Genomic DNA, 26,192 nt, shown 5'->3' with positions numbered 1-26,192 from the left:
AGGCAATTTTGGTGAAGGTGTGTGCATTGACAAGAGAACCTTTCTTATTGTCAAAGTCGTCGGTGGTGCAAGTGACTATTATATTCTGAATCTTTCACGCAATGTGGTGGTCGATGCCGTCTCCAGACGGGATACCATTCCCCACTTGCTGCACTGAAAGCGATCATGAGATGACGGTTTTGGCCCTTTCGGGGAAGGAACTCGCTACTCTTATTCCTTCCTAAAAAATCTTCAAATAGAGGGTCAAAATCTAATTGGCAGATTAATATATCCCCATTTCACTTGATCAAATTCAAATGCCGTCAACCAGCTTGATCAATATATTCCCACTTCACTTTACAAAAACAATCACAGGCATATACTTCACGAGCTGCAAATGTTATTTATGTCCCATTCATATAGTAATTCCATGAACGAAAAAAGTAAGATGTCAAACTATAGCACAAATTAAGAACATTCAACAAACCTTTACTATTGTGATAATTAGTACGGTAACCAGCCACCAGCAACTAAATTGGCAACTGGCTAACTCTCACGAATGGAAGTTACAAAATTATTGAGGCAGTTTATTTTGTGTATTTATTAGTGCGGCGCCAGTTAATTTTGTGTATTTATTGAGGCATTATTGGTACGGGTCTGGGAGTGTGGTTGTGACTATTTTTGCTACACATGTGCACCATGGGTGGGAAAGTGACCTCAACGGATCTTCTGTCCCATAATTTGTGCCACTATTTGTCCCACTTTTTATTATATTGCTATTTCTCCTTCATAAATATCATGTTTTAGTTCTTTTTTATTTCCTTAAGATTCAATAACTATTAATTCAGTAAAAAATAAATACAACAACTTCAAAAAAGCAATATATAATAGAAAATTAAAAAATACAGTAGAAAATTCATAAAAAATCTCATTTTTTATGCATTTTGATTTTTTGATTTTGTTAAATTTTATGTATTACTCAATTAATAGTTATTGAATCTTAAGAAAACAAAAAAGAACTAAAACATGATGTTTATGAAGGAGAAATAGCAATATAATAAAAAGTGGCATAGAGAATGACACAGGATGTGAGACAGAAGATCCGTTCCAGAATGCGACCCGACGTGACAAATTTATTCCCATTTGAAAGATGAAATTGATTTTACCGTAAAAGTTTAAAAATAAAATTGACAAATTTTTCAATATACAATTATTTTATTATTATGTTAGAAATACTGATAATTTTAAATATTATATGTCTTGAGTAATTTTAAGGACAAATAGATAAGTTAAAAAAAATTGATATTTGAGTGGAAAGTGCAAAATGCGTTATACCTCGAGGACATATATTGGAGTTAACCTCAAGGGATGTAAATGTCTTTTTGATATTTTTATTAAAAAATATTTAACTATTGGTTTTGGAGATAAAGTAAGAAAAATATAATATTAGGGGTTAAACCTTAAGCGGAGTTTTTCTAGTTAATCCAAAAAAAAATATGGTATTTGGAGGTTGACACAACGGATAAGACATTTTTTCCCATTTCAATCTCAGTTAGGAATAGTTCAGCACAAATTATTTAAACTGACCAATTACTTCCTCCAACTAGAAAATACAATATTTCATCATTGATACAAATGTTAATCATTAAGCAAGATTACTATCCTTGACAGCTCTCAAAATATCTACTTATTTTATTGGCTGCCGACTGTTTTATCTTCTTTCTTGGTTCTTTAAATACCAGCGCTGGCTGGCCCTCATTGTTAATTGGTCAAACTAAATTGAGCTACGGGGAAGTGCGTATAAGGAAAGAGGCTGCATAAAACCATGGATTCCGCGTCAAATATCAGGCTTCCGGTCATAAATTTAACGGAGGAAATCCTACGATCTGGAAAAGATTCTTGGACTGAAGCGCGAAACACAGTCACACGGGCATTTGAAGAGTATGGCTGTTTCATGGCTGTTCATGATAAGTATCCTTCAGATGTTAGTGATTCCATATTCTCTGAGCTGCAAGATTTGTTTGACCTCCCGTTGGAGATTAAAGTCCAAAACACTTCTCAAACTCCCTTCTTTGGTTATTATGCGAACCTGCCCCTCAAAGAAAGCACGAGCATTGAAGATGCAACAAATCTTGAAGCAGTCCAGAAGTTCACAAATCAGATGTGGCCCTCCAAAAATAACCATATCTGGTAAACCTGTTTCCATTAATATGCAATTCTTCTTATAGTTTATTGCTACTATTCATTATTCATATCCGAAGTGCTTACCTTTTTTTTTTTTTTGAATATCCTGTTTCCATGACTAGTGAACTGTTGCATTGCTATGCAAATCAAGTAGCAGAATTAGATAAAATGGTGAGCAAATTGGTGTTTGAAAGTTATGGTGTGGAGAAGTACCACGAATCTCATGTGGGATCAGTGACTTATTTTCTTAGATTCACAAAGTACAGAGTACCCGAACAGAATGAGACGAATCTCGATGCTACTCCTCATACTGACAAGAACTTCATAACCGTACTTCAACAGAATGAAGTTAATGGTTTAGAAGTTCAGTTGAAGAATGGAAGCTGGATTCCTGTTGATTTTCCTCCTTCCTCCGTAGTAATCATGGCTGGAGATGCATTCTCGGTGAGATATTTTCTTTTTTGTCATTAAATCTGCAAGCCTGAATCATGTTAAGCTTAGTTACAGCATTGCAATCTGGTTCAATTAGAAAACTTGATTCAATAATGGCTTCGCCATACATTATCTAAGTTGGATGTGTTATGGTCAAATTATAGCGAGAAGGAAAAAGGCCTCACAGATGTTTCTACCTAAATCATCTAGAATGTGGGCATGGCATTCGTGCCATTAACTTTCGGTATTTTTTGTGGATATTAATACATTGATTGTATACATTTTTGAAATGCAGGCGTGGAGCAACGGCAGAGTGCATCCCCCATTTCATAGAGTAACTATGAAGGGAAAAGGAAGAGGAAGGTATTCGATTGCACAATTTTCCTATTGCAAGAAATTGGTAGAGGCACCAACAGAGCTGGTTGACGATGAACACCCCTTATTATATAAGCCATTCGACAATCTTGGTTTTCTCGGATTCATAAGCACAGATGAGGGTCGGAAAACCCAAAATCCACTGAAGGCCTATTGTGGCGTCTAAAACACCATACGCATGGATTTTTAAAATTCTGACCTTGCAACTGGAAATCAATCCGGAACAAGACGAATGATGCAAACTATTGAACAAATGGATTGATTAACTTGTCTATTTAATTGAAGTCGTGCACCTTTTGTCCATTAACAATTTCTTCTGTTTTGTTTTTCCCCTGAGGAGCGGTGCATTTTCTATTTATTGAAAAAAATATATGAATTGTGTTGGATAGTGAATTATCCATTAACACTGTTTTAATGAGATATATAAGACATAAAAATGTAGTTAAAAAATATGTTCACGATGCAATTAAACAAAAGCTCCGTTTAGCAAATGAGTTTTTTAGATGTTTATTTAAAATTTTATTGTAGTTTGCTGTAAAAGTTGTAAAAAAAAATTTTTAAATGTGTAAATTTTTAAATATTTTAAAGTGTATAATTTAAAATTTTTGAAATTTTTTTTAAAGTTATTATAGTTAAAATTGTTAAAAACTTGTAATAGATAAATTTGGCTAAAAATTTGCTTGTCAAATAGATCCAAAGTTTGGCAAATAATCTACCACCAATCAAAAGTATTTGGAGATTGACGCGACTGATGAGATATTTTTTCCCATTTCAATCTCAGTTGGAAATAGTTGGGCATAAATTATCTAGACTGACCAATTACTTCCTCCAACTAGAAAATACAACTCAATCATGAGATACATATGTAAATCACAGGACAAGATTAGTATCCTTCCAAAAAAAAAAAAAAGATTAGTATCCTTGTGGGCTCTCAAAATATCTACTTATCTGTGGCCTCAAGTAAAAAGCCAATTGTGACGAGACAATTGTCAAACTGCTGATAATGCACATTGCACCCTTATCTCATTGAAAAAGAAAAGAACGAGACCAGCCTGGTTCGAATTGATTTAGGGTTGGAAACGAATCGAATCGCTCGCAAGTGGAGTCAAGCTCAGCACGAGTTCGAACTCGAGTTTAAAATATTAAACTAGTTAACTCGCGAGTCGACTCACGAGTTCGAGTGTATATATATATTTTTTTTATTTTAATAGTAAAATTATATATATCTTTTAATATTTTATTATTTATTAAAAAATATTATTTTATTTATTTTTTAAAAATAAAATAATTATTTTTATTTTTTCGAGCTCGAGCTCGAGTTTCAAAATTGTCAGCTCATCAAGTTTGAACTCGAGTTCGAGTTTAATAAAATTAGATCAAGGCTCGATTTGATTATGCCAAAATTCGACTCGACTCTGTTCGTTTACGCCCTGGAATTAACGTCTCACAAATCCACTATGGAAAAGACTTGGCAGCAGCCCCTTAAAGAACTTACCAGCACAGCGTCTAACTCGTTTAAAAAGAGCGAGTGAGGCCAACCTGACTCGAATTCTAAGATTGAGGGCATCTAAAACACGACGATTTTTAATGATCATAAGCCTGCGTGCCTTTTGTGCAATAATGATCCATGTCATTTCTCATCCATTCGAAATCGTTGAGTTGACATGTTTGTCGAGATGAATGAAAAGCTTTTGTCTTCTGTTCCGTCCATATATGTACTTCTCCCCTTTCGTGTCCACTTTTTCTAGGTTAATTTCTTCGTTTATTGCTAAAAAAAATAGTGCAAATATTGATCTGATAGAGGGAAGGTATTAAACTATGCTTGCCAGACTTAAGGCTACGAATTTTTGTTTTTAAATTGCTGGGCTGTCAGGCTGAGTCAGTCCAGCAATCACCTGGATTTAAAAAAATAATAATAATATTGGAGTTCACACATCAAATAATATATTAACTCTCACTTGACACTTAATTCACAAACCAAATAAGTGGATTTCAAAAAAAATTTTAAAAGAAAATAAATGAAAGTCACTTTCTTCCGCTTTCCTTTTACTCCATCATTCTCTCTTACTCATTGTTTGGATGACTATGCAATATTTTAAATGTAAATTACAATAAATTAAATTTTGTTTATCTTTTATTTTTTATGATTATGATAAAGTGGGATATGATTTATTTGCTTATTTTGAATTACTTTTTATAATGATTGGTACAATTTAATAGTTTGCGCAAGGGTTGAGAAGATGTTGAAAAAAAAATGTAAATCGGTTTTAAGCATATAAAGTTAAATTGGTGCAAATCTATTTCTTTTCAAATATTTTTTTATTTTTTAAATTTATATTTTTATGAAGTATAGCATTATGATATGGTAATACTACAAGAGATTATTTTTTAGGGGATGAATTTTTTGAAGTGAATAAAGTGATTTAGAAGTATTTTTATTTAACAAGTGAATGGGTAGTTTGGAGCTTTTAAAAATTTTGTTACACAAATAAAAAAAAGTAAGGGAGGTAAGTGATATTTTAAAACCTTAAGGGTGCCAGGTGATATTAAGAGAGATCTTGGAGGAGGTTTCTGATATAATACTAACCAATTATAATTTTGCTCTCCTACAATGCTTTGCCTAACCATTCTGCCAAGGAACGTATTGATGCCGACCAACCATTTCCTGAAGAAAAGTTTGAATACCAGCCTGAACACCTGGACATGACCGCTGACATTTTTTTGGCCTTTTGATGATGGCAACCCCTCACTCAGCCAGCAGCCCAGCAATTTCAAAAAAAATAAAATAAAATAAAAAATTCATAAGCTGCCAGGGATAGTTTAATACCTTTTCCATGTCATATCAATATTTGCACGATTTTTTTTTAAAGAAGATGTTAGGGAGTAGCTTTCTCCAAGATTATTCTATGAAATAATTTATTGCAATGCACTATCTGTTTTCTACTGAGAAGTAATAAATAAATCAATTTTCATTCTGGCAAAAGAAGGAAATTCAATGTTCATTGGTAGGGTGCAAGAAACTGATTACAGCCTGAACAGGGCCTAAATTACAAGCAAGGGCCTCACTTATACCGTCTTCCCTGCACAATTCAACCTATCTCTCCTTCTAAAAATTTTGGACTCAAATTCTCATTTTACAATAAAAAAATTATGATGAGTTACTTATACTTTGATATAGTTACGTAAGTGCATTGAAGGCATTAATCGAATTAAATTAAGCAAAAAATCTGAATGGCTCTCAAAATATATAGTTGATCAACTTTTAACCTCCAATTATTAAATACATACAATTATCCCCCAAACTTGTAAAATGGGTATATTTTTTTACATTTTTGGCTAGAGATAATGTCAGAAACCTCTCCCAAGATTTGTGGTAATATCACTCGACACTCTTGAAATTTTAAAAATATCACTTAACTTTTATATCAATGAGATGGTACTATTAATCACTATCATACGATACAAAATTAATAAACTGTCTTCACTACTTTAACAATATTTAGGCAAAACATTATAGAAGAGAAATTTTTTAGGCAAAACATGTAAATCTTATATTATAGCCAACTTAGTAAAAATTTGAATATAAGACAATACAAAAGGATAGAATTGGGAGAAAAATATATCTCTCTCGCTAAAGAGAGGTATCTCTAGCCAAAAGGGTAAGGATATACCATTTTACAAGTTTGAGGGTGCAAAGGGATGCACTTAATAGTTGGAGGGTTAAAAGTTGACCAACTTAATATTTGAAGACCATCCAAATTTGTTACCCAATTAAATTATACTTACAAATCACATAGATATGGATTTATAATCCTCAGACTTTTAACTCCTTGTATTAATAAAATAATTTATATTTTTATAAAATAAAATAAAAATTTAGTTGATTAAATGAATGTTTCTTTGAATCGTAAGTACATTCAACAGATTAATAAATTTATTAATTTATTGGTTAATTAATACCTCTTTAAATTAATAAAATTTTCATGGTCCCAAAATTATTAATTTATAAAAGTTTTACTTTACATCTAAATCCGCTAGTGCTGGTGCTCGTATTTTAAATTTAAAACTTATCATCAGTTTTGAATTATATATTACAGAATACAAAAGTATGTTGAAGTAAATGCTAAAAATCATATTTTTTCTATCTTAAATGCAATATTTTAGTTTGAAGACATACATTTTAATAATTTAAAGAGAAAATGAAACACATTTAGGATCTGTTAGCTTAATTATATCGAGAGAGAGAGAGAGATAAAAAAAAATCAAGAATCGCGTTCAAAACAAAAAAAAAATATTTGTTGTGCCACAATTTTTTTTCCCTTTATATTAAGTATTGAAAGAGAGGATAGAATTTCCAAAAAGACAGCATTTTTGGGTCAATACGAGTGAAAGGCAACCTACAGTCTACACCGATATGCAGATGTTACCATCCATCGTACCTGTTCTCCAGAGGTTTGCAAGCTGATGCTGCAAGAGTAGCTAATGGAGGTTGATACCTTATTGGTGATTTATGGTTTGCAATTCTTCTAGTGGCATTTTAATGGACATGAAGTTCTAGTTTTTGTTGTTTATTGTATTATTTTGGTTCAACTACAGAAATAGATGGAGCAGGGCCCCTTGTAGAATACTAACGAAGAAATGCCTCTGGTGAACTTGTGGATGGAGATATTTGCTAGGTTGGTTAACGGAATTACCACTCTATGATTTAATTCCTTTGAAGGTAATAGAGTGCATAATGATTAGTAGTTTTAACACAAGGCAAGGATTTTAAGAATAGTAATCCTATCGCTTGTACTCTTGTTAAGTTTGTTGCATCTACACTTGTTGAGCTACTCTCCTTTCAAAAGATTTTTTCTGGTTTGCTTGTAACAATAATGGCAAACTAGAAATGATATCTTAGCTTGCTGATATCATGTGTAAATGTGCTGGATTTTTCAGACGTGCTAGCTACAGATAATTTTAACAGTTAAATAGGTGTTAGGTAAAAATTTTGCTATACACAGTTTGGCGCTTTGAGAGAACTTCAGAGACTCTACGACCAGCTGGTTGAAAATGCTGATGCTTGCCAGCTTGATCGATATGCGGCATATGAGAAACAGGAAGGTATAGTTTATTGAACTCTCTACCATCTGTCTGTCATGAGTAATACTTGTAGCTTTGTCCTTTCATATAGTTTGGGGATAATTTCAAAAACATCCCTAGAGGTTTTTAACAATCTCACTCCATTCTCCTGAGATTTCAAAAAAATTGGAGACCTCCCCTGATAGAATATTAGGTCCCAATTTTTACATCATCATGGGTGAAATAACTCAGATACCCGCATAACTTAGCAGATATTTCGCAATTATCTGGACAAATTTATTTAAGTTAATTATAAATATGATTAATGTAATTAACAATAATTTAAAAGTGCGATCTGGATCTATTCTTCCCTTTGTATTGCTAAAATGTCTTCCTTTTCTTTGGTTGCTCACCTCTTGCTCTTCGGAACCTTCATACTATTAAAAAAAATCTATAATTTGCTCATCAAAAGTATAGCTCGTGTGGATTCTATTCACTCTCGAAATTTTTAATTCTTGCTTTGCGATTATATCGGCAATATCTGTTTCTAATTGTAAATGATATAGGTGAATTCCAAAATTTACCTCTATTGCTTGAACTGGCTATTTATGTATGTGTTTGTTACTGCTGCAATTGCTTACTTCATTTGCTGCTATTACTTTTAGCTCATCCAATACCAAGCACTTTAATTGCATAAAGGCTTATACATAGAGTCCCAACTTGCTGCTTCATTTTTGCTCTTATAAATAGTTTGCTGAAATGGCCTGTGTACTGTTCATATGAAATTATCTCACTAATGCAAGATTTGAGGGCATTTGTGATATCAGGTTGTTTTCTCTCTTCGACTCCCAATTTTTTATTGTTTCTTCTTTTGAATTGGATTGGATTTGATACTACCTAATTACTTTTAGGGGAAGTCTTTGATATATTGAAAACTTTAAGGGAGGACGGTGAGATTATTAGAAATCTCAAGGGAGGTTTTTGAAATTATCCCTATAGTTTGTTACAAAAGATTTTCAAGCCAAGTTCTCATATAATTTATTCTTCAAGTTGCTTTAAGCATTTTATGGATCTTTGGTCCATTTCAGGAGTCGGTGGTGGTGGTAGCCAGCTTTTTCTTCCAGATTCCTGATCGTGACATTTTTTTTTAACCTTTAGCCAAAAAAAAAATAAAAATTTCCATAGCAGGCATAGTTCTATATCACTTTCATGTCAGATCAATATTTTTGTGATTTTTTTTCAGCAATAAACAATGGAATTAGCCATTATATCCAAGAATTACTAGAAGGCCTTATCTGTCTTGGAATAGGTTAATCTTTTCTCCTCAGAATATATTAGCATCCACGAGGATCATTAGTAGATAAGAAGTGAACGGGTTTTACCTATTAAGTGTGTCTAGGAAGACATGAAAAAACATTAGTTACCTTTAAAGTTCTTTGTCAATTACTTCCACTTCTTTGTTAAAGTTCTGACTATGCAACTGGAAATCAATTCGGAACAAGGTGGATTGATTAACTTTTTATGGGTAAAAAACCGTTGTGGTTCTCGAATTTTCAACTTTGTGCACTTTTAATCCTCCAACTAATAAGTGTGTAAATATAGTCCTTCAATTAATAAAAATACGTAGTCATAGTCCTTCCGTCTAATTTGGTTGTTAAGATGGACGAGATGATACAAAAATAAAGGGATAATTTCAGAAATCTCCCTTGAGGTTTTTAACAATTTCATTTAGCTCCTTTAAGGTTTTAAAAATTACACATAACTCGCTTATCATTTAAAATGATAATACTACCCTTAAATATTTTAATAAAATTTCCTTGTTTGATATGTGTATACTTAGAATGACTTTTAAAATTATTTTTTCATTCTTTTTCCTTCTTATTCCTTCTTATTCCTTTTTTAAAAAAATTTTTTTTGCCAATAAAACTGTAGAACTATCACTATCACCTCTAGTTTCTATTGTAACCGAATGTCCAACCAGTGATCTTTTTGACGAGTTAACTTTATATGCAATCCAATGTATTTGCTGATCTTTGTTTTCTATTTTTTGGTATTAAAATTAACAATAAATGGAAAGAAAATGGCCCAAATTTACTATTAAATTATGATAATCCAACTACTCGAAAAATTCATAAACTCTAAATGAATTATTTCAATATTTTTTTCTATCTTATAAATTTAAATCTATAATAAAATACCATCAAAACTATCCTATCATAGTGATAAAATTAGTATTATAGTTGTTTATCAAATAGTAAGTATGGACTTAAAAATTTTGGGACATTTTTCTTATAATTATACTAGATAATCTTATAATTATATAGGAAAGTAAATTAAAACTCATTACACAAGGGTATTTTTGGATATTCATTTAAAAATTTGAACAAGTCAATATTATTTGAAGGTTTTGTTACTAAAACAATCAAATCAAGGGAAGTAAATGTAATTTTTCAAATCTCAGGAGAGCTCAGTGACATTGTTAGAAACCTCTAGGGAGCTTTTTGTAATTATCCCAAAAATAAATGTCATGTGAGCAATCCGTGATGCGTTTTCCATCCATCTTAACGACCAAATTGGACGAAGGATTATAACAACACATTTTTATTAATTGGAATACTACATTTACGCACTTTTTAGTTGGAGGACTAAAAGTGTGCAAAATTAAAAGTTTGAGGACCGCTGCGGGTTTTTGCCCCTTTTTTATTTAATTGAAGTCGTGCATCTTTTGTCCATAAACAATTTCTTTTGTACATCAAGGCATTTTGCTTTCAGCATGTGCATTTTCTATTTATTGAAAAAAAAGAATTGTGTTTGGATAATTTTCTTGAAAAAAATTGTAGCATTGTTTTGATGTTATATATATAAAATAAAAATACAGTTAAAAAATATGTTAATGATGCAAATAAATAAAATTTGTCAGATAATCTACCACTAATCAAAAGTATTTGGAGGTTGACGCAGCAACTGATGAATAATTTTTTTCCATTTCATTCTCCGTTTTAAATGGTTAAGCATAAATTATCTAAACTGACCAATTACGTCCTCTAACTAGAAAATACAATTTAATCATGTGATACAGATGTTAATCACTGAGCAAGATTAGTATCCTTGTGGGCTCCCCAACACGTAAGCATGAATTGTTTAACCCAACACGTAATCTGAATTGTTTAACCTCTTGGCTCTTCAAATACCAGCACTGGCTAGCCCTTATTTCTGGGATTAGGTTTAGTTAGTCAAATTTCGTTTCCGTAAGAAGGCTAGCCCTTATTGCTACGGGGAAGTGCGTGTGAGGAAAGAGGCTGCATAAAACCATGGATTCCGCTTCAAATATCATGCTTCCGGTCATAAATTTGACGGAGGAAATCCTAAGATCTGGAAAAGATTCTTGGACTGAGGCGCGAAACAGAGTCACACGGGCATTTGAAGAGTATGGCTGTTTCATAGCTGTTCATGATAAGTATCCTTCAGAGGTTAGTGATTCCATATTCTCTGAGCTGCAAGATTTGTTTGACCTCCCGTTGGAGATTAAAGTCCAAAACACTTCTCAAATTCCCCTCTTTGGTTATTTTGGGGCAAGTTGGGACTTGCCCCTCTACGAAACCACAAGCATTGAAGATGCAACAAATCTTGAAGCAGTCCAGAAGTTCACAAATCAGATGTGGCCCTCCAAAAATAACCATTTCTGGTAAACTTGTTTCCATTAATATGTAATTCTTCTTATCGTTTATTGCTACTATGCATTATTCATATCCGAAATGCTTACCTTTTTTTTTGGTTTTTTTCCTTTGAATATCCTGTTTCCATGACTAGTGAACTGTTACACTGCTATGCAAATCAAGCAGCAGAATTAGATAAAATGGTGAGCAAATTGGTGTTTGAAAGTTATGGAGTGGAGAAGTACCACGAATCTCATGTGGGATCAGTGACTTACATTGTTAGATTCACAAAGTACAGAGTACCCGAACAGAATGAGACGAATGTCGGTGTTCTTCCTCATACTGACAAGAACTTCATAACCATACTTCATCAGAATGATGCCAGGGGCTTAGAAATTCAGTTGAAGAATGGAAGCTGGATTCCTGTTGATTTTCCTCCTTCCTCCGTAGTAATCATGGCTGGAGATGCATTCTCGGTGAGATATTTTCTTTTTTTTGTCATTAAATCTGCAAGCCTGAATCATATTAAACTTAGTTAGAACATTGCAATCTGGTTCAATTAGAAAACTTGATTCAATAATGGCTTCGCCATACATTGTCTAAGTTGGATGTGTTATGGTCAATTTAAAGCGAGAAGGAAAAAGGCCTCACAGATGTTTCCACCTAAATCATCTAGAATGTTGGCATGGCAACTTTCGGTATTTTTGTTGTAAGTACTGAGTTCTCTAGTGGATATTAATGCAGGTGTGGAGCAACGGTAGAGTGCATTCCCCATTACATAGAGTAACTATGAAGGGAAAAGGAAGGTATTCGATTGCACAGTTTGCCTTTTGCAAGAAATTGGTAGAGACACCAACGGAGCTGGTTGACGATGAGCACCCCTTGTTATATAAGCCATTCGACAGTCTTGGTTTTCTCGGATTCATAAGCACAGATGAGGGTCGGAAAACTCAAAATCCACTAAAGGCCTATTGTGGCATCTAAAACACGATTTTTAATGATCACAAGACTGCACGCCTTTTGTGCAATAATGAGCGATGTCATTTCTCATCTATTCGAAATCGTTGTGTAGACATGTTTGTTGAGATGAATGAAAAGCTTTTGTCTTCTGTTCCGTTCGTATATATACTTCTCCCCTTCCGTGTCCACTTTTTCTAGGCTAATTTCTTCGTTAATTGCTAAAAAAAAAATCGTGCAAGTATTGATCTGACACAGTGAAGGTATTAAACTATATGTTTGCCGGACTTCAGGCTACGAATTTTTGTTTTTAAATTGCTGGGCTGTCTGGCTGAATCAGTCCGGCAACCACCTAGATTTAAAAAAAAAAAAAAACTGATGGCCCGGTAGCCATCATCAAAAGGAAAGGAAAAAACGTCAGTGGTCATGACAAAATTCTGCAAATATTATGGTAATCATGCTTTTTGACAAGATTCTGCAGATATTATAGCCACTGGTGCTTATCTTCTGGTGGTTCATTTCATGCATCTTTAATAAACTATTTGTCTCCGTCTACATCCTCGACCAGTTTGAATACTTAGTGTTGCCCAAAATTCTACACAAAAAAAAAAAAAAAAAAAAATCAACGTAGTTGATATTGCTTCTTTACCAATTGGGATAATATTAGAAATCTCCCTTGAGGTTTTTCTTAGTATCATTTGACACCCTTAAAGTTTTTGAAATATCATTTAACTCCCTTAATAATTGTAAAAAGTTTATATTTACTCTCACTTGACACTTAATTCACACATCAAATAAGTGGAGTTCAAAAATTTTTTAAAAAAAGAAATGAAAGTCACTTTCTTCTCTTTCCTTTTTCTCCATCATTCTCTCTTACTCAGTGTTTGGATGACTATGCAATATTTTATATGTAAATTATAATAAATTAAATTTTGTTTATCTTTTTTTATGATTATGATAAAGTGGGGTATGATTTAATTGCTTATTTTGAGTTACTTTTTATAATGATTGGTACAATTTAATAGTTTGCGCAAGGTTGAGAAGATGTTGAAAAAATAATGTAAATCGGTTTTAAGCATATAAAGTTAAATTGGTGCAAATCTATTTCTTTTCAAATATTGTTTTTATTTTTTAAATTTATATTTTTATGAAATATAGTATTATGATGTGGTAGTACTACAAGAGATTGTTTTTAAGGTGATGATTTTTTTGAAGTGAATAAAGTGATTTAGAAGTATTTTTATTCAACAAGTGAATGGGTAGTTTGGAGCTTTAAAAAATTTTGTTACACAAATAAAAAAAAGTAAGAGAGGTAAGTGATATTTTAAAACCTTAAGGGTGTCAAGTAATATTACGAAAAATCTTAAAGGAGGTTTCTGATATTATCCTAACCAATTATAATTCTGCTCTCCTTCAATGCTTTGCCTAACCATTCTGCCAAGGAACGTATTGATGCCGAACAACCATTTCTTGAGGAAAAGTCTGAATACCAGCCTGAACACCTGGTCATGACCGCTGACATTTTTTTGCCCTTTTGATGAGGCAACCCCTGACTCAGCCCAGCAGCCCAGCAATTTCAAAAAAAAAAATTCATTAAGCCCGGCAAGCATAGTTTAAGATCTTTTTCATGTCAAATCAATACTTGCACAATTTTTTTTTAGAAGATGTTAGGGAGTAGCTTTCTCCAAGATTATTCTATGAAATAATTTATTGTAATGCACTATCTATTTTCTACCGAGAAGTAATAAATAAATCAATTTTCATTCTGGCAAAAGAAAGAAATTCAATGTTCATTGGTAGGGTGCAAGAAACTGATTACAGCCTGAACAGGGCCTAAATTACAAGCAAGGGCCTCACTTATACCGTCTTCCCTGCACAATTCAACCTATCTCTTCTTCTAAAAATTTTGGACTCAAATTCTCATTTTACAATAAAAAAATTATGATGAGTTACTTATACTTTGATATAGTTACGTAAGTGCATTGAAGGCATTAATCGAATTAAATTAAGCAAAAAATCTGAATGACTCTCAAAATATATAGTTGATCAACTTTTAACCTCCAATTATTAAGTACATACAATTATCCCCCAATTTGTAAAATGGGTTTATTTTTTACACTTTTGGCTAGAGATAATGTCAGAAACCTCTCCCAAGGTTTGTGGTAATATCACTCGACACTCTTGAAATTTTAAAAATATCACTTATCTCCAATATCAGTGAGATGGTACTATTAATCACTATCATACAATACAAAATTAATAAACTGTCTTCACTACTTTAACAATATTTAGGCAAAACATTATAGAAGAGAAAATTTTTAGGCAAAACATGTCAATCTTATATTATAGTCAACTTAGTAGAAAATTCAATATAAAGCAATACAAAAGGGTGGAATTGGGAGAAAAATATATCTCCCTCGGTAACAGATTATTTTAAGAATTTTTTAATAATACGAGGATGAGATTATTACAAAGGTATAGTTTTATGGGAGGTTAGTGATAATTTTGAAACTTTAGAGATCCTAAATGATATTAACGTAAACTTCAAGAGAGGTTTCTAAAATTATCTCTAGCCAAAAGGTGAGGATATTCCGTTTTACAAGTTTGAGGGTGCAAGGCGATATACTTAATAGTTGGAGGGTTAAAAGTTGACCAACTTAATATTTGAAGATCATCCAAATTTTTTACCCAATTAAATTATACTTACAAATCAAATAGATATGGATTTATAATCCTCAGACTTTTAACTCATTTTATTAATAAAATAATTTATATTTTTATAAAACATTTAGTTGATTAAATGAGTGTTTCTTTGAATTGTAAGTACATTCAACAGATTAATAAATTTATTAATTTATTGGTTAATTAATACCTCTTTAAATTAATAAAATTTGCATGGTTCCAAAATTATTAATTTATAAAAGTATTACTGTACATCTGAATCCGCTGGTGCTTGTATTTTAAATTTACAACTTATCATCAGTTTTGAATTATATATTACAGAGTACAAAAGTATGTTGAAGTGGATGCTAAAAATCTTATTTTTTTCTATCTTAAATGCAATATTTTAGTCTGAAGACATACATTTTATTAATTTAAAGAGAAAATGAAACACATTTAGGATCTATTTGCTTAATTATATGGAGAGAGAGAGAGAGAGAATCAAGAATCGCGTTCAAAACAAAAAAAAAATTGTTGTGCCACAATTTTTTTTCCCTCTATATTAATTATTGAAAGAGAGGATAGAATAATATGCATTTCTACTATTTATAAGAACATTATATTCGGCTAATTCTTTTGTTTATCGCTGAAAAAAATTCGAGAATATTAACCTGATATGAGAGTGGTATAGAACTATGCCTGCCAGGTTAGTAAGCTCAATAGGCAAGGCAATTTTTAATTTTTAATTTTTTTAAAATGTTGGGCTGCCGAGAGTTGGGAATTTTTCTAAAAGGCTGCCGGGCTGTCAGCCAATGTTGGGCTGCCGGCTTAGGTTGGGAACTTTTCTAAAAGGCTACGGAATTACCACTCAATGATTTAATTCCTTTGAAGGTAATAGAGTGCATAATGATTAGTAGTTTTAAACACACAAGGCAAGGATTTTAAGAATAGTAATCCTATCGCTTGTACTCTTGTTAAGTTTGTTGCATCTACACCTGGTTGAGCTACTCTCCTTTCAAAAGATTTTTTTCTGGTTAGCTTGTAACAATATGGCAAACTAGAAATGATATCTTAGCTTGCTGATATCATGTGTAAATGTGCTGGATTTTTCAGACGTGCTAGCTACAGATAATTTTAACACTTAATAGATGTTAGGTAAAATTTTTGCTACTTGTATTTCTCTTTCGTGGCCTTGTTTGGATTGGAATTTTCTATCAGAAAATTTTTATATTTTTTGTAACTATATTTTTCAATCAACCTTTTACTTCACATACATCAAATAACTATAATACATTTTTTTATATAAAAAAAATTTCTAAAAATAGCCATCCAAACAGCTGTAGCTGTAGCTTTCAAAAGTGAATAGGTTTTAAAAGAGAGAAATTTTGGATGATGTTTAAGCAAATCATTTCTATACTATGTGAGAAGTGTATGGTCAGAGTCATCTATGTTGTCTTTTAAAAGTTAAACACCTTCTGAAATGGATTTGTAGTTTGGCGCTTTGAGAGAACTTCAGAGACTCTACGACCAGCTGGTTGAAAATGCTGATGCTTGCCAGCTTGATTGATATGCGGCATATGAGAAACAGGAAGGTAAAGTTTATTGAACTCTCTACCATCCATCTATCTGTCATGAGTAGTACTTGTAGCTTCGTCCTTTCATATAGTTTGGGGATAATTTCAAAAACTTCCCTAGAGGTTTTTAATAGTCTCACTCCCTTCTCTTGAGGTTTTAAAAATATTAGAGGCCTCCCCTGGTAGAATATTGAATCCCAAATTTTACATCATCATTGGTGAAATGACTCAGGTACCCGCATAACTTAGTAGATATTTCGCAATTATCTGGACAAATTTACTTAAGTTAATTATAAATACGATTAATGTAATTAACAATAATTTAAAAGTGCAATCTGGATTTATTCTTCCCTTTGTATTGCTAAATGTTTTCCTTCTCTTTGGTCGCTCACCTCTTCCTCTTCAGAACCTTCATACTATTAAAAGAATCTATAATTTGCGCATCAAAAGTACAGCTTGTGTGGATTCTGTTCACTCTCGAAAATTTTAATTCTTGCTTTGCGATTATTTCGGCAATATCTGTTTCTAATTGTAAATGATGTAGGTGAATTCCAAAATTGACCTCTGTTGCTTGAACTAGCTATTTATGTGTGTGTTTGTTACTGTTGCAGTTGCTTACTTCATTTGCTGCAATTACTTTTAGCTCATCCAACACTAAGTACTTTAATTGCATAAAGGCTTATACATAGAGTGCTATCTTGCTGCTTCATTTTTGCTCTTGTAAATAGTTTGCTGAAATGGCTTGTGTACTGTTCAAATGAAATTATCTCACTAACGCAAGATTTGAGGGCATTTGTGGTATTAGGTTGTTTTCTCTCTTCAACTCCCAATTTTTTAATGTTTCTCCTTTTGAATTGGGTTGGATTTGATACTACCTATTTAGTTTTAGGGGAAGTCTTTGATATATTGAAAACTTTAGGGGAGGATAGTGAGATTATCAGAAATCTCAAGGGAGGTTCTTGAAATTATCCCTATAGTTTGTCACAAAAGATTTTCAAGCCAAGTTCTCATATAATTCGTTCTTCAAGTTGCTTTAAGCATTTTATGGATCTTTGGTCCATTTCAGGAGTAGATGGTGGTGGTAGCCAGCTTTTTCTTCCAGATTCCTGATCGTGACATTTTTTTTTCAACCTTTAGCATGGGATCGGTAGTCATCAGTTTTTTTAATTTCAGCTGTGCAGTCTGGCAGTTCAACTTTAAAAAAAAATAAAAATAAAATTCCATATCAGCAATAAACAATGGAATTAGCCATTATATCCAAGAATTACTAGAAGGCCTTATCTGTCTTGGAATAGGATAATCTTTTCTCCTCGGAATATATTAGCATCCACGAGGATCATTAGTAGATAACAAGTGAACGGGTTTTACCTATTAAGTGTGTCTAGGAAGACATGAAAAAACATTAGTCATCTTTAGTCCTAACTCAATTACTTCCACTTCTTTGTTAAAGTTCTGACCATGCAACTGGAAATCAATTCGGAACAAGGTGAATGATGCAAAATATTGAACATATGGATTGATTAACTTGTTTATTTAATTGAAACCGTGCATCTTTTGTCCATGAACAGTTTCTTTTTTCTTTTCCTTGAGGTGCAGTACATCAATGCATTTGCTTTCAGCAAAGATCAGATGAGCATGTGCATTTTCTATTTATTGAAAAAAAATATGAATTGTGTTTGGATAGTAAATTATTTAATTGTCTTGATGTTATATATATAAAATAAAAAGGTAATTAGAAATTTGTTAATGACGCAAATAAATAAAATTTGTCAGATAATCTTCCACTAATCATAAATATTTGGAGGTTGACGCAACCGCTGAAATATTTTTTTTCCATTTCAATCTCCGTTTTAAATAGTTAAGCATAAATTATCTAAACTGACCAATTACGTCCTCCATCTAGAAAATACAATTTAATTCATGTGGTACAGATGTTAATAACTGAGCAAGATTAGTATCCTTGTGGGCTCTCAAAATATCCACTGATTCGGTGGCCTTTTGTAAAGAGCCAATTGTGATGACACAATTTTCAAACCGCTAATTACTGTACATTCCACACCTACCTCCTTGAGAAAGAACAAACGAGACTGTGTACTTCTGTGTAATTGGAAAAGAACTTAGCGGTTCTCCCATCATCCCACGGGGAAATTGAACTACGGGGAAGTGCGTGTGAGGAAAGAGGCTGCATAAAACCATGGGTTCCGCTTCAAATACCAGGCTTCCGGTCATAAATTTGACGGAGGAAATCCTAAGATCTGGAAGAGATTCTTGGACTGAAGCGGGAAACACAATCACACGGGCATTTGAAGAGTATGGCTGTTTCATAGCTGTTCATGATAAGTATCCTTCAGAGGTTAGTGATTCCATATTCTCTGAGCTGCAAGATTTGTTTAACCTCCCGTTGGAGATTAAAGTCCAAAACACTTCTCAAACTCCCCTCTTTGGTTATTATGGGCCAAATCCCTACCTGCCCCTCTACGAAAGCACGAGCATTGAAGATGCAATAAATCTCGAAGCAGTCCAGAAGTTCACAAATCAGATGTGGCCCTCCAAAAATAACCATTTCTGGTAAACCTGTTTCCATTAATATGCAATTCTTCTTATCGTTTATTGCTACTATGCATTATTCATATCCGAAGTGCTTACATTTTTTTTCTTTTTTTTGAATATCCTGTTTCCATGACTAGTGAACTGTTGCACTGCTATGCAAATCAAGTAGCAGAATTAGATAAAATGGTGAGCAAATTGGTGTTTGAAAGTTATGATGTGGAGAAGTACCACGAATCTCATGTGGGATCAGTGACTTATATTGTTAGATTCACAAAGTACAGGGTACCCGAACAGAATGAGACGAATGTCGGTGTTCTTCCTCATACTGACAAGAACTTCATAACCATACTTCAACAGAATGATGCCAGGGGTTTAGAAGTTCAGTTGAAGAATGGAAGCTGGATTCCTGTTGATTTTCCTCCTTCCTCCGTAGTAATCATGGCTGGAGACGCATTCTCGGTGAGATATTTTCTTTTTTTGTCATTAAATCTGCGAGCCTGAATCATATTAAACTTAGTTACAACATTGCAATCTGGCACAATTAGAAAACTGCATTCAATAATGGCTTCGCCATACATTATCTAAGTTGGATGTGTTATGGTCAATTTAAAACGAGAAGGAAAAAGGCCTCGCAGATGTTTCTTCCTAAATCATCTAGAATGTTGGCATGGCAACTTTCGGTATTTTTGTTGTAAATACTGACTTCTCTAGGGGATATTAATACATTGATTGTATATATTTATGAAACGCAGGTGTGGAGCAACGGTAGAGTGCATTCCCCATTTCATAGAGTAACTATGAAGGGAAAAGGAAGGTATTCGATTGCACAGTTTGCCTATTGCAAGAAATTGGTAGAGACACCAACAGAGCTGGTTGACGAGGAGCACCCCTTATTATATAAGCCATTCGACAATTTTGGTTTTCTACGATTCACAAGCACGGATGAGGGTCGGAAAGCTCAAAATCCACTGAAGGCCTATTGTGGCGTCTAAAACACCAGACGCATCGATTTTTAAAATTCTGACCATGCAACTGGAAATCAATCCGAACATGATGGATGGAATAAATGGATTGATTAACTTGTTTATTTACTAGAAGTCGTGCACCTTTTGGCCATTAACAATTTCTTCTGTTTTTTTTTTTTCCCTGAAGAGCGGTGCATCAGGGCATTTGCTTTCGGCAAAGCTCAGATGAGCATTTTGCATTTTCTATTTATTGAAAAAAAAAAATATGAATTGTGTTTGGATAGTAAATTATCCATTAATACTGATTGTTTGAATGAGATGTATATGAAATAAAAATGTAGTTAGAAAATATGTTCATGATGCAATTAAATAAAGTTTGGCAAATAATCTACCACCAATCAAAAGTATTTGGAGGTTGATGCAACTGATGAGATATTTTTTTCCATCTCAATCTCAGTTACTTCCTTCAACTAGAAAATACAACTTAATCTGGAGATGCAGATGTTAATCACTAAGCGAGATTAGTATCCTCGTGGGCTCTCAAAATAAGATCTACTTATTCTGTGGCCTAAAGTGAAAAGCCCATTGTGACGAGACAATTATCAAACTGCTGATTAATGTGCATTGCACGCCTATCTCATGTCTTTCGCGAAGCTAAAAGATGGGCGGACCTTTTTGGCAAAAATGGGCACCGAAGAATTTGTTCTGTACCCCACCCCCCATGTGCCCTTAATTAGTCTTTTGGATGCTAATTGTAGGGGTCTCTTCTTGACCCGTCTTGTAATCGCTTAATCTTTATTATTGTCTATCTCTTTTCCTACAAAAAAAAAAAAGAAAAGAAAAAGGATCCTATCAAAAAGCTCCCTCAAAGTTTCTAATAATTACATTTTAATGCCCTCTAATATAGAAAATTACACTGCTCTCCTTTTTTAGGTAGATGTGACCGAATGTGCCATCGATAGCTTCCAAATGACCAAGGGTGTTTTATGGGAGATTAGTGATGTTACGAAGGGTGAGATTATTAAAAAGTATAGTTTTATGGGAATAAGGTGAATGATGCAAAATCTTGAACAAATGGATTGATTAACTTGTTTAGTTAATTGAAGTCATTTGCACCTTTTGTCCATTAACAATTTCATTTTTTTTTTCTTTTTCCCTAAGGCGCGGTGCATCAAGGCAATTTGCTTTCAGCAAAGCTCAGATGAGCATCGTGCATGTTCTATTTATCGAAAAAAATATTTGGGATAATTTTCTAAAAAATACTACAACGCTATTTTTATGTAATATATATGAAATAAAAAAATATGTTCGCGATACAAATAAATAAAATTTGGTAAATAATCTACTGCCCAATCAAAAGGATTTGGATGTTGATGCAACTGATGAGATTTTTTTTTTCCCATTTCAATCTCGGTTGGACGTAGTTCAGCATAAATTATCTAAACTGACCAATTACTTCCTCCAACTAGACAATACAACTTAATCATGTGATACACATGTTAATCACTAAGCAAAATTTAGCATACTTGAGGGCCGTCAAAATATCTGCTGATTCGGTGGCCTTTTGTAAAAAGCCAATTGTGATGCGACAATTGTCACACTGCCAATTAATGTACATTCCACATCTACCTCCTTGAAATTGCACACCCAGCCTGATTCGAGCTGAACGTATCACAAATGTACTAAGTACTGTGTAATTGGAAAAGACTTAGCTGTAGCCCGTCCCACGGGTCCGTCTACGGTGGCAAGTTCACTTTTCTGCCCTTGGCAGCAGAACAATGCAAGGAGGCCAACTGTGTTATGCGGAGAGGCACAAAACAGCAAAATGATGCACTGGGCACCGGAGAAAGCCGATTTTGAGCGGATGAAATATGCAATACACTTTAAATTACAATAAAACTCCTCTTAAAAATGTGTTCATCATCTAATGCCCAGTACTTAGAAAATATTTTGTGAACACTCTAGTCGAAATGTGGATCCCAATGAAAGGAGAAGAGCGAAAAAGTGAATGTTAAAGAAATGTGCAAAAAAAACACGAAAAGGTAGACAATATTGTTGTAATAAAAAATTGAAAAAAGTTTCAACATTAGTTAGTAAATTTTATGTATATCAATTATTGTCAAAGCAAATGTTGTAGTAGTTTTTCTTTTTTAATTGAGTTTGGTATTTGAAATAATTGAAGCGTAACTATAAAAGAAAAGTTGGGAACTCAACATGATTAAAAAAAAGGAAGATGTACAATTTTGGTCCCTTAATGTTTGGTCTATGAGTTAAATTAGTCCTTAATATTTCGACTAACATAAATATGGTCCCAAAATTTTTTATTTTAGGCAAATTTAGGACAAACTAATAGAAAATTAAAATATCTAACGGTCAAAAATCAAATTAGAATTATATTTTTTGGTCCCTAATAATTGAAAATTTAATCAATACGATCCCTTATATTTTAAATAATTATATTTCAAATGAAATAAAATGTGAATTAGATTAAATGCATAATAAATGTGTTCTCAAATCTCATAAAAATCCTTTAAAAGTACTCCACAATGTCAAAATACTATTATTTATTCTAAAGAGCATCTCTTCGTTAAATTAAATACAAACAAATGACAACACATGAATCATATATTAAAAAATTAGTGCAAAAAAAGAGAATTTTAATTTGGTATATAGTAACTTTCATTCTAAACAGTATATCACAAATTGTTACGTAGTTAGACATTATGATTACATTAACAAGTAAAGGTGATTACCAACATGAAGGATTCATATGTATTTTTTTAAAAATTTCTTGTTGTTTCTTGTTGTATTTCCTTCATATTAAACCAAATATTTCAATAATACAATTTAGTGTATTTATATTTACGTTCATCTAAAATTTATACTTTTGTTAAATAATTTAAACAATTATAAAATTTTTATTTCAATTGAAACTTAATTAATGGCTAGTTGAAACAACAAAAAAAAAGAAAAATATTATTGAATCAACTCAATGACATGTGATTGTTCATATTATAATATAATATTTAATTAACTATTTTAATCTATCAAATATCAGTATTGGACATTAGATGATGAACAAATTTTTAAGAGAGCTATTATTGTGATTCCAAAGTGTATTGTATTATTTCAGTCACGCACAACCGGCTTTCTTTAGCGCCCGGTACATCTTTTTTTTTTTTGCTGTTTGTCTTCGTGCGTCTCGACAGAATACAGTTGGCCTCCTTGGATTGCTTCTGCCCATCGTGGGCAACTTTCCACCGTAGACGTGCCCGTAGTCCCACATAGAACTGATCAGCACTATGTAATTAATGTCCACCCGTCTCATTGAAAAAGACAGAGTGAGATCTGCGTCTGACAAAAGTACACTAATAGTTAATGTACACTACCTCCTGCAAAAGAAAATAATTGATGAGACCTGCCTCGAATTGACGTCTGACATGTATTAATCCCAATTGCTATCTAACTTTTAATTTTGCAATCGATTTTGTCCTTTTGTTTCTTCTGCATTTTCCAGTGCTGCAATTGTTATCTGACTTTATTAATAAAAATATTAATTTATCGATTTCATTTATTAACTTCCTTCAAAATATAATTCTCACAAAAATCTCAATTTCCTAACTTCATATTAACGTGTCTTTCTTCAAAATATAATTCCCTTTGCTCTTTTATATTTATTAACTTTCTCCAAAATATATATATTAACAAAGATATTGATTTCTAAAAAATATGCGAATCGATAAAAATTCTGTGTGCATCTAATATATACAGAACAGTACAAATTCTATATGTTACGTTATGCTACTTCATATTAACAGATAATGAGTGTTATTCGAGTCTGCTAATTGTAATTTAAATTTCCCTTACACATAAGTCCATGTGCTATTCGTTGATTTAAAATAAGATATTGATTAATCAATAAATAAATTACTTCATCATTAAATAGATATTTATTCATGTATGCTATTCAATCAAGCATTATTAATTTTCGATATCAATGAACTAACAGACTCTTCGAAATTGTGTTATCTTTAGATTTTAGAATCTTATTAATTTTCAAAAAATTAATGCAAGTATTAAATTTTGTGTGCATCTAATAAATATAAATCAATTGTGCCGCTTTGTATTTGCTTGCATTAATACGACTAATTGTTTTTAAAAATACAGGATAATTTTCCTCTATTTCAAAAATGTTACTTCGATAATATTTCAAAATTTTCAAAATTCAAAAATATACCACTGAAAACCAAAATAAAAAGACAAACTTTTCTCTAAACTATAACAAAGATAACCAAACTACCAGAAATTTACAAACAAATACTTAAAACCGCACCCCTATATATATAGCAAAAATATACATGATGCAACTCAAAAAAAATTATCATATTGACACATGAATCACAAGACAAATAGAAACACCACAAATATAACAAACAAACAAAACTAGAAAAGATAGACACGCTAAGACAATATTAAACAATCGTACAAGCTCAAATAAAATATTAAATATACATACACATATATATACACATGTATAAATAAATAAATAATAAAAATATAACAAACAAACAAAACCACAAAAAATATAAACAATAAAAAATTAAACCATCATATCTCCTAAAATAAAATACTAAACACACACGCACATATATATATATATATATATATATATGCACACATATTACAAAATATATGATATACCTATATCTATATATTAATACAAAATTCACTACAACTTTGAGTACCATAAAATAAGTCGCATAAACATCAAACAATAAATATTTAAAAATTCTACTATAAATTACAATGATTAAACTCTATAATTTTCATGTGCAATCATTTCTATTTCTTATAAAAGAAATTTATACACATCACCTTACTTTCAATAATATCCATTTATAACTAAACTATGAATATAAAATCTCTTAGCTCTCAAAATTAATATTATCCTTTACCTATTCAGATTCTATTAATTAAAAAAATATAGCTTCCATATATTTCAATCACATTCATTCATAACTAAATCAACATCATATTTACTTATCGAAAAAAACCTACTTAATGAATAAACACATATTTTACCAAGCTATAGTATCAAATTATTCCAAATTATTAATTTATCTCATCACACAACACCCAAACTATATCAAATTTGGCCAAAAAAAATCTATTACCCATTTATTTTTCAACAAACTTCCCATTCTTTTATCTCCTTTTCATAGACTTTTCCACTGCAATAATGCACACTTTCTCATCCTAACTATCCAAATTATGAAATATCATCATCCTAAAATACATAAACTACCAACGCCCAAAGTACAATAAATTATAACACTCTCAATGTAATTCTCCACCTAATTTTCCATCCTATCAACTTTAAAAATTTAATATATATTCCATTAATTTAAATAATATTTACTTATCACTAAATTAAAATTTAAAAACAAAATTTTTTGAAATCAATATTATCCATCAAATCTTTAGATCATATTAATTTTAAAAAACACAATATAAATCACATCAATTTTACTATATCTATTTATAAATAAATCAATCCAATATATCACTTCTCTATCCACTATTCCAACTCCATTATCATACAAAATACTCTAAATTTATGTTATTAAATAAATCTTACATCTAAGACACTCAATAATGGGCACTTCCGCGGGTCACCAAGCCTAGTTGTTAATTGGTTGGTCAAAGCTAAATTGATCAACGGGGAAGTGCGTACAAGGAAAGAAGCTAAATTGAGGTCGGACCCTCATCCTGGATCTCTTCTCCTCTTGCATACTACT

The 26,192-nt window shown here is 32.0% G+C and overlaps 3 protein-coding genes across 3 annotated transcripts; all 3 read left to right on the top strand.

The window, feature by feature from the left end:
• Positions 1-1,710: 1,710 nt before the first annotated feature.
• On the top strand, positions 1,711-3,280 carry LOC140004368 (probable 2-oxoglutarate-dependent dioxygenase AOP1). Its single transcript, XM_072080001.1, has 3 exons — positions 1,711-2,169; positions 2,286-2,607; positions 2,891-3,280. Exons 1-3 carry the CDS (start codon positions 1,805-1,807, stop codon positions 3,134-3,136), a joined length of 933 nt encoding a protein of 310 aa, XP_071936102.1. The 5' UTR covers positions 1,711-1,804; the 3' UTR covers positions 3,137-3,280.
• Positions 3,281-11,217: 7,937 nt separating this feature from the next.
• On the top strand, positions 11,218-12,801 carry LOC140036899 (probable 2-oxoglutarate-dependent dioxygenase AOP1). Its single transcript, XM_072080000.1, has 3 exons — positions 11,218-11,716; positions 11,842-12,163; positions 12,432-12,801. Exons 1-3 carry the CDS (start codon positions 11,343-11,345, stop codon positions 12,669-12,671), a joined length of 936 nt encoding a protein of 311 aa, XP_071936101.1. The 5' UTR covers positions 11,218-11,342; the 3' UTR covers positions 12,672-12,801.
• Positions 12,802-18,855: 6,054 nt separating this feature from the next.
• Positions 18,856-20,693, top strand: LOC113731736 (probable 2-oxoglutarate-dependent dioxygenase AOP1). The gene is made up of 3 exons (XM_027257141.2): positions 18,856-19,447; positions 19,567-19,888; positions 20,182-20,693. Exons 1-3 carry the CDS (start codon positions 19,074-19,076, stop codon positions 20,419-20,421), a joined length of 936 nt encoding a protein of 311 aa, XP_027112942.1. The 5' UTR covers positions 18,856-19,073; the 3' UTR covers positions 20,422-20,693.
• The last annotated feature ends 5,499 nt before the right edge of the window (positions 20,694-26,192 follow it).

This window comes from Coffea arabica, chromosome 2e (assembly GCF_036785885.1).
Source record: "Coffea arabica cultivar ET-39 chromosome 2e, Coffea Arabica ET-39 HiFi, whole genome shotgun sequence".
Taxonomy (NCBI): Eukaryota; Viridiplantae; Streptophyta; class Magnoliopsida; order Gentianales; family Rubiaceae; genus Coffea; species Coffea arabica.
The sequence above is the reverse complement of the archived record's forward strand: the minus strand, read 5'-3'. Positions and strand labels throughout refer to the sequence as shown.

Bases quoted from the DNA above. Each gene is read 5' to 3' on its own strand.
- LOC140036899 (XM_072080000.1), top strand. From the start codon at position 11,343: ATGGATTCCGCTTCAAATATCATGCTTCCGGTCATAAATTTGACGGAG. The intron at 11,717-11,841 runs GTAAACTTGTTT...TTCCATGACTAG, and splicing joins TCCAAAAATAACCATTTCTG to TGAACTGTTACACTGCTATG. The intron at 12,164-12,431 runs GTGAGATATTTT...ATATTAATGCAG, and splicing joins TGGCTGGAGATGCATTCTCG to GTGTGGAGCAACGGTAGAGT.
- LOC140004368 (XM_072080001.1), top strand. From the start codon at position 1,805: ATGGATTCCGCGTCAAATATCAGGCTTCCGGTCATAAATTTAACGGAG. The intron at 2,170-2,285 runs GTAAACCTGTTT...TTCCATGACTAG, and splicing joins TCCAAAAATAACCATATCTG to TGAACTGTTGCATTGCTATG. The intron at 2,608-2,890 runs GTGAGATATTTT...TTTGAAATGCAG, and splicing joins TGGCTGGAGATGCATTCTCG to GCGTGGAGCAACGGCAGAGT.
- LOC113731736 (XM_027257141.2), top strand. From the start codon at position 19,074: ATGGGTTCCGCTTCAAATACCAGGCTTCCGGTCATAAATTTGACGGAG. The intron at 19,448-19,566 runs GTAAACCTGTTT...TTCCATGACTAG, and splicing joins TCCAAAAATAACCATTTCTG to TGAACTGTTGCACTGCTATG. The intron at 19,889-20,181 runs GTGAGATATTTT...TATGAAACGCAG, and splicing joins TGGCTGGAGACGCATTCTCG to GTGTGGAGCAACGGTAGAGT.